At 49.9% G+C, this 12,914-nt stretch overlaps 1 protein-coding gene across 3 annotated transcripts in view; it reads right to left on the bottom strand.

Moving 5' to 3' along the window:
• Emid1 (EMI domain containing 1) overlaps positions 1 to 12,914 on the bottom strand; it is a 45,553-nt gene that overhangs the window by 2,208 nt on the left and 30,431 nt on the right. The window contains exons 13-14 of one of the 3 annotated variants that reach the window (XM_029545240.1): positions 8,914 to 8,958; positions 1,275 to 1,365 (exon numbers count right to left, since the gene is read on the bottom strand). In XM_029545240.1, the coding sequence (XP_029401100.1) occupies positions 1,275 to 1,365; positions 8,914 to 8,958 (136 nt within the window). Of the gene's footprint in view, positions 1 to 1,274; positions 1,366 to 2,473; positions 2,559 to 8,913; positions 8,959 to 12,914 lie in introns of all 3 variants that reach the window. The other 2 variants (XM_021211037.1, XM_029545242.1) reach the window with 2 other exon arrangements.

The following is a 12,914-nucleotide window of genomic DNA, read 5'->3' as shown; positions in this document are numbered from 1 at the left end:
TGTCTAATAGGTGGGGATCAGAAACCGTCTGTGGCCACAAATTCTTTTTTTTGTTTTTTTTTTTTTTTTTTTTTTTTTTTTTTTGACAGAGTTTTGTTCAGTAGCCTAGTCTGGCCTCAAGTTTGCCATCCTCCTGTCTCAGTCCTCTGGTGCTGATATCATAAGCATGTGACTGACCATCATCCCTGACTGGGACGACACACACTCCAACCTCCAGATCTTATTAGACTTCCTGTCACAGTTGTCCCTCTTGCCTCCATATGGCACAACCAGGCGCTTTCTATGACCCCACACAGGGTCCCCTCTTTCAAGAAGTCTCCAATGTCCAGCAAGAAGGGCCCACATCCCCAGGCCCTCTTGGAATCTCTCCAGTGACTGATGGACAGTTCCCCTGTGCCCATCTGAGCGGAGCTTCCTGGTTCTGATGAACGAAGGGTTGGTTTCGAGCCTGCCTAATTGATCCAAGGACATTTTCAGAGGAGACGTAGGGCCTCAGACTTCAGATTTATAAGAGGGGAGGGTGGACACACTATGGAAGCCTCTGGGCATTGTTGTGCATCTGGGCTGGGAGACAGGGCAGCGGCTGGAGGGGGCAAGGGTTAGCTCGTGGGATGGGAGCCCTCGCTGGGCAAATGAGGAGCAGCCCATGCCTGTGAACGGCTAGCCCCATCTCCCCACCCCAGCTGGGCTCCTTAGCCTCACTCCAGGAGCGAGGAGGCAAACTTCCTTTCAGGTTGCCTGTACCTACCCTTCTAGAATATTCCCGGTCTGGCTCTGCTCAGGGTTAGTCTCCACCTCTCAGAAACCTTGAGGAAGATAACCCTGCGTCTTCTCAGACTTTGTTTTTCCAAGCTTGTTCACTCACTGAGACATCACCTCCAGGAAGCCCTCCTGAACTGGCTCCCTCCCTCATGGTGATGACTGAACCCAAGGACTTGTACAAATGAGGTAAATGCTCTACCACGCAGCCATGGCCCCAGCAGGCCAGAGGCATAATTATATACACTACTCTGTCATTTATCCCTCCCCAACCCAGCCCTAAACTGCACAAGGGCAGAGCTACATCTGTCGGCTTTGTTGGAGCCTGTGCAGGTAGGTGACTGCCAGAAGAGGAAAGCTAGTTCCTTGTGCCAGGCTCTCTGTCCTCGACGAGTGGAAGGATGCAAGGTATCTTCTGGCCCAGACCAAGCACCGGGAGGCGTCTTCTTCATGCCCAAGCCTGTCCCAGGCCCATCCTCGGAGGGTTTGCCCCTGCCTGCCCGCCCTGCCATTACCTGGCCAGATGATGGCTTCCAGCAGTGTGACCCGTCTGGCCAGGAGCTCCAGCTGAGCCTGCTGCTGCAGGAAGCTCTGTAAGCTAGGAGCCTGATGGGAGATCGAGAAGAGCAAACGGTGCGAGTCTGGCCTCTAAAGGCTGGGCTGGGAGCCAAGGGTGGTGAAGGCGGCTACATGCTGATGGGCTCCAGGGCAGGAGTCTGGACCAGTGTCAGTCAGGCCTCAGTGTCCCCTCGTGAGAGAGGGAGAAGACTTGCCCAGCCCCTCAGGTAGCCAGGAGGGTGAGAACTTGGAGGGTGAATGCCAGGCTAAGGGTCTGGCTCTCTCGAGCCCTGACAGGGAACTTAGGACTCTAGGACCATAGTGGCAACTGCGGGATGGGTACCTGGGGCCAGGAAGGCAGGTCTGGTAAGAGTCTCGAGAACTTTATGGGGAAGCTGGTCAGAACTGACAAGTGCTCTATTACCCAGAGTCCTCTGGGTCCTGAGTCTGCCTCTGTCACCCACAGTTCCCTGCACTTGTGGAATCTAGCTGAGTAACCTATTTGCTGTAGGTCTGGAGACTGCCCCCATTGCCCATGACCTCTCTAGAGTTGAAGCCCAAACGGAGTCTACATCTCCTATCTATAATCCTTTGGGCTTGGGCTCTAACTGTATAACCCCTGACCCTAGATCCTGGCTGTTACCCACAATCCCTTGCTGATTAGGCATTTGGTTTCTCTCTCTCTCTCTCTCTCTCTCTCTCTCTCTCTCTCTCCCTTTGTTGTTGTTGTTGTTGTTATTGTTTTATTTTTCCTAGACAAGGATTCTCTGTAGTCCTGGCTGTCCTAGAACTCACTCTGTAGACCAGGCTGGCCTCAAACTCACAGAGATCCTGGGATCAAAGGTGTGGGCCACCATGCCCAGCTTAGGAGTCTGTTTTCATTGCCCATAAATCCTTACAAATCTCATCGTCTGCTGTCGCCAAGCTCTGTAAGTAACTACTTCACCCACAATGCCTAGCGAGAGGCACAAGGATGAGTACCGGAGCAGGACCTTCCCCCCGAGAGAGGGCATCAGTCATCAGGGTTGAGTGGCCTCTGTAGCCTGTGCTTCTTCAGCCTCAGAACCGGACTCAGGCCAGTTCCACCCCAAGAAGGTTTGAGGGAGGCTGGTAAGCAAGGGCTGGGCTGGCTGGCCGTCTGTCTGTCTCTACTCACCATAGAGCCCAATCATTGTTTCCAAGATTAAAACCCTCTCAGCTAAAATCTTCAAAGCCTCGCGTAGTTGGTGCAACCCCTCCCCCTGTGGAGGAAAGAGACAGATGCAGCCGTGACAGGGGGCAGGGAGGGGACCCTGCAAAGCCTGCCAGTGGCCCATGCCCCACCCAGGACAAGCACCTGTAGCCGTACCACCTTCCACAGCCCCGGACCCATGAACAGCCAAACAAGGCGGAGGGGGACAGGTTGGGGGCAAGGCAGGAGGAAGCAACCCCTGGACACCCTCTCAGAAAGTACCATTTGAACCCAGCTGTGTGCGAATTGTGCCACCCTGCAGGTCACCCATATGCTATCTTCAAAGAAGCCATATTGCTTTCAAGGCCCCGTGGTATCAGCTCAACCTCTCATCCCCATCCTTACAGCCTTTGCACAGTGCCTGTGACATCCCTGGGTTGTCTGTGCATTTTAAATTCTTTACAGTTTTCTCTATCTCTTTATTCATATTCTTCAAGTTGACTTTGTTATAACCAATCCTATGAGCCTCACCCTGACTCTATCAGCAAAAGTAAGCTAGCTGCTAGTGAATCCGCTCGTGCTAAAATGAGTATAAAGTGAAAATCAATATGTTTTAATGACATGGTTGCTTAAAAAGAGGCTGATCTAAGGCTGGAGACCAGTCCCCTCTCCTTCAAGAAACCATTCACCTCTCTGCCAAGGCCACGCCAGTTCCACACTCTGACCCGCCGTGGAAGAGCATCCTCAGCTCAGCCCCTCTTAGCAGCAGCTGAAGGCACCAGTGTGTTCCCAGGGTTGCCATGGTGGGCTCACCCAGCTCCTTTAAGGCCTCCCAGGCCTAGGGCTCTCCACTGTCCCCAAACAGAGGCTCATTTAGAGACCTCTCTTGGACTGCCTCCCAGTTTGTCCTTTCCTTCCCCAACACAAGGTCTGTGGTGTTGCCTAACACATGTCCCCTCCCTAAACAACTTCCAGAATGTGGGTAGATTTTCCAACAGACACCAGGGTTTTTGCAACAACTATCCCACACACCTGACAGCATCTACAAGTCTCTTGGCTTTTAGTGTAGGGCGAGTGAAGGAATGCATACACACATCTTGTGTGTGTGTGTGTGTGTGTGTGTGTGTGTGTGTGTGTGGTGTATGTACGTGTGTGGATGTATATGCACATGCAATCTATATGCACTCTATTTTGCTTTTTACCTTACTTTTTGAGACAGGGTCTTAAGGTGCACCAGCATGTGCAGTTCCAGCTAGCCTGGCTGCCTACCGAGCCCCACCTATCTCTAGTCCTCCATGCTAGGGTTGCAGGCATTTGTGCCATGCCTGACTTCTGTGGAGGTGCTAGGGCTCAGACCTCAGGGCCTCTTGTTTGTTCAGAAAGTGCTCTTTTCCACTGTGCCATCTCCCCCACCTCTGTGTGTGTGTGTGTGTGTGTGTGTGTGTGTGTGTGTGTGTATGTGCGTGTGTGCTTATAGATTTGTATACAGGTGCTCACATGTGTTTGCATGCACACATGAACCTGGAAGCTAGAAGTTGACATCTGGGGCTTTTCTCCACCTTATTTATTGAGGCACAGACCCTCACTTGAACCCAGAGCTTGCTCTGGTAGTCCTGTTTCTGCCCTCCTAGCTCTGGAATTAGGGATGGGCTGCCATGCCCACCCAGCATTTATGTGGATCCTGGAATCTAAAGGCTGCCCCTCACTTCTGTATCTCTCCAGATCCTCCCCCCATTCTTTTTTCTCTGAGATATAATGTGACCCAGGTTAGCCTCAACCTCATGACAGCTCTGCCTCAGACTCCCGTGTGCTGGAATTTAGATACTTGGCTCACCGTCCAACACTCTGAAGCAGTGGCTCTCCACAAGAACATCTAAGCAACCGAGAGGCCTCCCAATGTATCCACTGTGAGTGTGCTCATCTCCCGGGGCCATTCCTTGTGCTTCAGCTGTTCTATTAATATCATAAATAAAGATGGAGCTATTCTTGGTCCACTGAACTGCCATTTCAGCCTGGGGTATGGGGTTCACTATAGGCCACATGCTAAAGTAATCCCTCTTCAGGTGTCATGGGAGCAGGTTGTGAAAATGGATGATCCCAGGACTGGGGACATGGTTCAGTGGGAAGAGCACTTGGTTAATGAGAGCAAGGAGCCTGAATTTGGAGTTTCAGAATTCATGTAAAAGCCACCCAAGCTCATTGGTGGCACATGCCTTTAATCCCAGCACTTGGGAGGCAGAGGCAGGCAGATTATGGTTTTGAGGCCAGCCTCGTCTACAGAGAGAGTTTTAGGACAGCCAGGGCTACATAGAGACACACTCTTGAAAAACAAACAAACAAACAAGCAAACACACAAACACACACACACAATCAAAAACTACCTGTTGCTGGTAACCCCGGCACTGGCAGGCATAGAGAAAGGCGTTTGCTGGCTGCTAGCCTTGCTGGAAAGTGTGAGCTCCCAGATTCCATCCCAAGGGGACAGGGTAGAGAATGCTACACATGCACACACAACCACACACATGTACATACACAGGCATAATACACACACACACAGGGAGAGAGAGAGAGAGAGAGAGAGAGAGAGAGAGAGAGAGAGAGAGAGAGAGAGAGAGGAGTTAGTTTACAGACTGGAGAAATGGCTGAAAGAAAGCACTTGCTGCACTTCCAAAGGGCCTGAGTTAGGGTCCCAGTGCCCACTTTGGACAGCTCATAGTCACCTGTAACTGTAACTCCAGGTCTAGGCGATCTGTCGCCCTCTCCTGGCCTCTTTAGGTACCAACACACATGTGATAGACACTTTTACACATATGCACACAAATAAAAATAAATCTTAAAACACTTTAAAAGGTCAGTCTTTAAAAACACCGTGAAGTCATTTCCAGCGTGGACGATGGGCCAGTGAGGGCAATCAGAGGGCATCTGGTCCCAGCAAGTGCTGCCCAGAGTGTTTAGCTTGCTCTCCTTGGGGAGAAGCGGGGGTGGGGGTGGGGGACAGATCTAGGACATTTACAAACCACCAGTGAGAGGGGCAGGGAGCACACTCTAGGCTAAGACAGCAGCTGTGTGACATACTGCAGCGCAGGAACCTTGCTCAGATCTTGGCTAAGATATTTGTTTATTCCTAATGTGTATAAATATTGCATCTGTGCTTGTGTGTATGTTTGTGCACCACGTGTGAGCAGTGCCCACTGTGGACTAGACTTACAGATCACTGTGGGCTGCCACGTGACTAATAGGACTCAAGTTCAGGGTCTCAGGAAGTACCTTAACTGCTGTGCTGAGTACCTTAACTGCTGTGCTGAGTACCTTAACTGCTGTGCTGAGTACCTTAACTGCTGTGCTGAGTACCTTAACTGCTGTGCTGTCTCTTTGTGTCTCCTGGGTATAGCAGCAGAGATAGAGCCGCCCAGGTCAGCAGCTTCTCGACCACCGAGATTTATCTCTAGCCCCCTCCCCTTTAGTGTGAGAAAATTATATATTCCCAGTATATTCTCTGACGAGATCTCACTAACTTGTCTAGGCTGGCCTTGAACCTGTGATCTTTTTGTCTCAGCCTCCTGAGCAGCTGGGATTACAGGTTTACACACCAGCCCCAGGTCTGCCTCTTTACTTCCCTTCATAGCCAAGGCAACACCCACGGTCCCCTGACTCCACTGACCACTATCTGCCTTGCTGCCGGTCCATGCTCACACTTAAAGGCTCCTGGCCTCTGATCAGGATGCCCCCTGCCTTCCAGAACCCTTCTCTGTCTCCAATTCACTCTCCAAGTTGGTGTTCAGAAACTTACTTTGAGAACAAAACCCTGAACATTCCATTCCTCACATTCTTTAATTTTTCAAAAATAATTCTTAATTTTTTTGAGATCCTTCAGTAGCTCACTCCGAAGCCTAGGTTTGCTTTGAACTTGGAGCAATCCTTCTGCCTCAGGCATCTGAATGCTGGGATTCCGAGTCTGAACCACCATTCCTGCTTCCCAGTTAGCAGTACTTAAGGTCTGATACTCCAGGTCCACCAACGTTAGAATTTCTGAGAGCTTCTATCCTCTCTCACTTTGCCTGCCAAGCTGCCTCTCCAAGTACTTGCTACTCTGAACATGTCCCAGGCCCCATTCTATATGCTGCCCCCATTTCTCTGTCTGAATACCCCGTGACTGGTTAGGTCCCTTTCATCATCAATACACTATTGGTACAGACACCCCCACCACACCTAAGTTCCTTTTGTCCTGTGGCTGCTGACCATGGGGTTTGACCCGATGGTGACTCCTCCTGAGGCTTGTGTCTGCAGAGTGCCTCTCTGCACTGTCAAGCCCTGAGCCTGGCATACAGAGCAATGCTTAGGAAACGGTAATGGATTCTCTAGCTCCTCTGGGAATTTAGATGTCTTAGCCTGTTTTGCTTTGGGTCTCATTTTTGGTGCTACCAGTTTGCTCTGCAGAGCTGGTCCTCAGTTTCCCTGTCTAAATAAGGGATGAAGGCTTGCTTCCCTCATAACTAGGTAGAGTAACTCAGGCCAGTCACTCAGCTCCTGCAGTACACAACTATGACCACCTGGTGACACTGCTGAGCTACAGTTAAACTTGGCAAGCGGCTCTGAAAGCTGCACTACCTCTAGGGGGCGCTGGTAGGTGACGCGTCTCAGCAGGATGTTCCCACCGTACCAGGATCCCTACCTACCTCTCACAGAGCTGGTCCCTCAGCCCGGAAGCCAGCCGCATGCATCTCCTGCCCAGCAAACCTTCTCCCAGGCAGCAAGCAGAAGTAGAAATGCAGGTGATGAAAGGAAGAAGGTGGGCAGATAGGGGTCCTGCTACCTCTTGGGGGTCCCTCCCATGGCTAGTCCTGGGTTCAAGGTCTGACCTGAGGCAGGCTAAGGCTCCCTATGCAGGGATAGGAGCTGCTGTAGCCTGGCTCTGTAGTGACCTGGTTTTCCCCATACCTTCCGGGATGGGTGAACAACCTGTTTTCTCATTGCGGGTCTCTGGGAGAGTGGGGGGCCTAGAAGAGGCAGAGAGCTGCTCACATGGGTCTCCTCGCTCAAAGCTGGGGCCACATTGACACTGTCAGAGGCCAGGAACCACAGGGAGTGGACGGGCGAGGATGGAGGGTCGGGAAGCAAGCGTCTGGGAGAGGTAGCAGGGCCCCGAGAAGTCATGGGGTACACAGAGGTGGACTCGTGCAGGGTGAGGACAACCACGGCTGTATCCATCACTGACTCCAGGACCACAAACAGGCAAGACAAGGTTGGAAGCTAATGCTGGCCACGCCCTCACCAACGGTGCTCAGGAAGGGAGGAGGGAAGTCATAACGTCAGCTTCTAAAGAACCCAGGCTGGCTGTCTTTGAGGGATGCTTACGCCCGCCCCGCCCGCCAGATTTTCCAAATGTTTCCCGCATTACAATGGTTTCCAAGTGCGGGCACCTGACACTTCAGGGCATGGTATGTCCTAGGCTTCCTTCTCTGTCTTTAGGCAGGGTAGATTCCTAGGCCCCCAGATCTGTCCATTAATTACTTCTATTGATCTTGCAGGTTCCCAGTGAGGTCCTTGAAACCTTGAGATTTCTGAGTATGTGATTTCTAGGTCCCCCTTCCGTTTACCTAGTGTCTGCTCTGCATGTGACAGTTTCTAGGCCTCCCTTTCTACTGTACTTTCATACTTCTTCCTTTGTATGGCAGTGTCTAGATTACTTTATCTCAGTTTCTACGGTTCTTTTTGCACAGTTTCTAGGCTTCCCTAGTAGATCGCTTGAAGTATGTGGTGGTACCTATTATAGATCTTTTGGGTAGAGCAGAGTTATGTCTCCTAGCCTCATTAACCATGTCAAACATATACATAATGGTTTCAAGGTTTCCCTTCCCAAACTTCCTGGATTCTCAGTGTGTCTGTTGGTCTCTAGGTCCCCGGTCCTTTGTCCCATGGATCCCTTGTGCATCCCCTTTTTGTCCCATGACTTGCCTAAGGTCCCTTCCTGTTTTAGGTAGATGCTTTCTTCACATTTCCTTTCCTTCTGTGGCCAACAGGACAAAGCCAAAGCCTGTGACAGGAGGGACCGTGGAAGTGGAGAATTGGTCTGCCTGGGTCACCTAAACTGCCCAACAGCCTGGCGAGGCTACAGAGGGTAGGTGGGTGAAGACAGGCAGAGACAGAGACAGGGAGAGCATGGGTGGGGTCTGCTGGAGGGGAGTGTTGGGAGGGTGTGGGAGCAGGGCTCTGATAAGTATGTGAGTAGGACACCCTTGATCCCAGGGTCTACTGGTCAGAGAATTCTTTACTGAGAACCCAGGGCAGGGGAGGGCAGGGGAGGCAGGGAGAGGGCAAGGGAAGCATGAAGAGGCAGGGCAGGGAAGGGGAAACAGGGGAGGGCAGGAAGAGGCAGGGGGAGGCAGGGCAGGAGGAGGGGAGGCAGGTGCAGGGCTGCAGCTTACCCAGTGGCTCTTCTCACCAGGGTCTCCTTTGGGGCCAGGTTCTCCCTGAAAGAAGTCAGAGACAGAAGTAAGGAAGGGAAGGGGAGAGGAGGGGAAGGGGAGAGGAGGGGAAGGGAGGGGAGGGAAGGGCAGAGAGCAGGAGGTAGAGGAGGGGGCCTGTGTGAGGGAGAAAGACTATCAGAAAGCTGGGTGTAGAGCGATGTCTCGCACCTGTGAGAAACTGGGCTCAGTCCATGGGGAGTTCAGAGCAACAAGGAACCCAGGACAACAGTTGGTAGGACTGAGCACAGATGTCAAGAACTTTCTATCACATAGCACAGAGGGCCTGGAAACACCCAGTGCTTTCTCATGAAACTGCAGAAAGCCAGGACTTAACAGAAAGAACACAGGCCAGGCCTACAGAGTTTTCCCAGGTCCAAGAACAAAACCAAAATGGACTTTCTGTAATAAAGGTAAATTTCCGAAAGAATGGGGCGACCCATCTGTAATGTAGCTGTCCTGGGGCCCCCAGGACTTCTCAAGAAAATAACAGCACGCAGCTCTTCAGACTGCGCCTCTCATCCAGTTACGCATTTCAGAAACGGCTGTGTGAAGAGAACAAGCTGAGCGCCTAAGAGGAAGATCAGTCAACAGAAACAGACCCATAGCGGACTCGGTGTCGTAAGGAGGAGACAAGGGATGGGGCTGGAAAGATGGCTCAGCGGTCAAAAGCACGGGACGCTCCCACAGGGAACCCGAGTTCAATTCCCAGCACCCCCATGGAAGACCACAACCATCTGTAACTCCAGTTTCAGGGGGTCTGACGCCCTCTTCCGACCTCTGCAGGCAGCAAGCAGGCTTGCATGTGGTACACAGACATATACGCAGGCAAAACACTCATATACATAAAAAGAAACTGTAAAAAATGAATAAAATATCTATGACAGATACTCTGCACCGTGGAGATGGTTCCGCAAACCTGGCCAAGTGGGTCCCGGAACCCACAGAGGGAGGAGAGCTGAACTCTGCCCTGTCTTTCACACGTGCTCCCACCATCAAATAATAACAGTAAATAAAATAAAAAAATCTAAACATTTCCTAAAGATTAAAAAGCTGTTTTTTGGGCTGGTGAGATGGCTCAGTGGGTAAGAGCACCCAACTGCTCTTCCAAAGGTCCGGAGTTCAAATCCCAGCAACCACATGGTGGCTCACAACCATCTGTAACAAGATCTGGCGCCCTCTCCTGGAGTGTCTGAAGACAGCTACAGTGTACTTACAAATAATAAATAAATAAAAACTTTAAAAAGAAATTGAAATACACCTATATGTACATCCTGTCTTAAAAAAAAAAAAAAAGCTGTTTTTTAAAGACTATGAGCGCACGAGTGTAGACTCCAATAGAGGCCCTGGAGCTGGGGTTGCAGGTGGCTGTGAGCCATCTAAAATGGGTACTGGGAACTGAGCTCAGATCCTCAGAGAGAGCAGTTATGCACTTAACCACTGAGCCATCTCTTCAGCTCCTTAAAAAAAATGTTTTAAGGGCTGGAGAGATGGCTCAGGGGTTATGAGCACTGACTGCTTTTCCAGAGGTCCTGAGTTCAATTCCCAGCAACCACATGGTGGCTCACAACCATCTGTGATGGGATCTGATGCCTTCTGGCCTGCAGGCACACAAGGAGTACAGAACACTGTATACATAATAAATAAATAAATAAATAAATAAATAAATAAAATTTTAAAAAGCAGAATGACTCAGGCTAGACCGTCTAGTGTCACATGCCTGTAACCCCAGCTTTGGGGAGGCCAAGGCACACGGTTGCCTGGCATGAATTCAAGGCCAGCCTGAGTTAGCTAGGTAAGAATTCCAGGTCTATCTAAGCTACATAGTGAGATCCTGTCTCAAGAAAAATAAACAAACAAACAAAACAAAGAATCACCTGGGATTGACATGCTATGTGACAAGGTGGAGAATGGTAGGGGACATGGAAATTGTTTTTTAAAAATCAAATAGAATTCCTGGAAATAAAGTTTCCTTAGGCACAGGGCCCAGTGAGACAGTTCAGCAGGCAGAAGGGACTCGCCATTAACCTGAGTCCAATCCTCTGAACTCGCATGATGGAAGGACAGATCAATTAATTTAAGATGTGCCCAGACCTCCACTTCTGCACATGTACAAAGAAATAAGATGTGATAAAGATATTACATTTTGTTAGCAATAACAAGCTTGGGGAGGTACGCATGCATATGTTCAGACAAACCACTCATTCGCATAAAATAAAATAAATAATCTAAAAACCATGGTAAGAGTCCAGATAGATCAGTAAAGGACAGATAGATCCTGTGAGGGTGCTGAGTTCAGACTTCCAGCACCCTCACAGGAGGGTGGCCATGGCACCAGCAAACCTAGGAGTGCAGATAGAACCAATCTCCGAGGTGTGCTGAGAAGGTGAGCTCTGAGTTCAGTGAGAGACCTTGTCTCAAAAATGAAGGAGTGAATGCAAATGAATGAATGAATGCATAAGATGGAGAGTAATAGAAGGTACCTGATACTGACCTCTGACCTCCAGGCATGTGCACACACACATACTACATACAAACTGAGGAGGTGGACTGAGAGAGATGGCTCAGCAATTAAGGCTGCTCTGCAGAGGACCATGATTCAGGTCCCAGAATCCACACGGTGGCTCACAACCATCTATAACGCCAGTTCCAAGGGATCTCATGCTTTCTTCTGACCTCCACAGGCACCAGGAAGTTGGTGTGCAAGATATGCATCCAGGAAAAAATGTCCATGCACACACAAGTTAATTAAGAAAAGAAAAACCTTTGTGGCGCGGGGCTGCAGTCACTGCTTCCTGGGAGGCTGAGGTCTGAGGACCCTAAGCTTGTGACTTGCCTTCATCAGAAGCAGACACCCTGAGCAGGGGACAGGGCCATACAACACACACCTGAACAAACACCGAAGAGAAACCACACGAGGCGTGATGTCAGATGCTCTTCTAGAACTACGAAAGAAACCAAATACGAGAAAGCTACCTGGCAAAGTCTACGACATCGGGAGACCAACCAGTCTCTTTGGCACAGGTCAGAGAAGGACCCACAATGAAATGCAAAACTATTTTGAATCAAGCGGAAATAGAACTTATCGAAATGTGTGCAATACAGCAAAAGGAGCGCTCACGGGGAACTGGCAGCAGCAACGTAGGTATTAGAAGAGAGAGCAGAGTAAATAACTGAAGGTCCAGTCATGGGACATCTGTGGGACACCAGAACAGATGACGCCTACAGCCAGCAAGAGAGAAGAAACAGCCACATTCACGCAGGTGACTGCACAGGCGCTCACACCTCTAACACCACACACACACACACACACACACACACACACACACACACACACTCACATACTTGGGAGGCAGGAAGGTCGGGACCTCAAGGTGATCCTGGACCACAGAGTGGGGCTGCATAGCAAGCTCTGTCTCAACCAGCAAGCATGTGTACATGGTCAGAAAGCAGTGAAGCAGGAGAGGAAAAACCAAGAAAGCCAACAAGAAGCTATATAATTATTTTAATCTACTGGTTTCTTAAGAAGATCAATAAAAATCACCAAGATTTTAGTCAAGCCAAGATAAAAGAAGGATGATTGAAATTATTATCAGAAACAAAGAATAGGTATTGCTAGAGATCCTATGGACATAGAAAAGGATTATAGGGCTGGAGAGATGGCTCGGCAGTTAAGAGCACTGACTGCTCTTCTAGAGGTCCTGAGTTCAATTCCCAGCAACCACAAGGTGGCTCACAACCATCTGTGATGGGATCTGATGCCCTCTTCTGGTGTGTCTGAAGACGGTGACAATATACTCAGATACATAAAATAAATAGATTAAGTATTTTTTTTTAAAGAAAAGGATCATAAGCAAATATTATGAACAACACCATGCCCATATATTTTATGGGCCTAACAAAATGGACCAATCTCTCTCTCTCTCTCTCTCTCTCTCTCTCTCTCTCTCTCTCTCTCTCTC

The sequence above is a fragment of the Mus pahari genome, chromosome 13 (genome assembly GCF_900095145.1).
Source record: "Mus pahari chromosome 13, PAHARI_EIJ_v1.1, whole genome shotgun sequence".
Taxonomy (NCBI): Eukaryota; Metazoa; Chordata; class Mammalia; order Rodentia; family Muridae; genus Mus; species Mus pahari.
The sequence above is the reverse complement of the archived record's forward strand: the minus strand, read 5'-3'. Positions and strand labels throughout refer to the sequence as shown.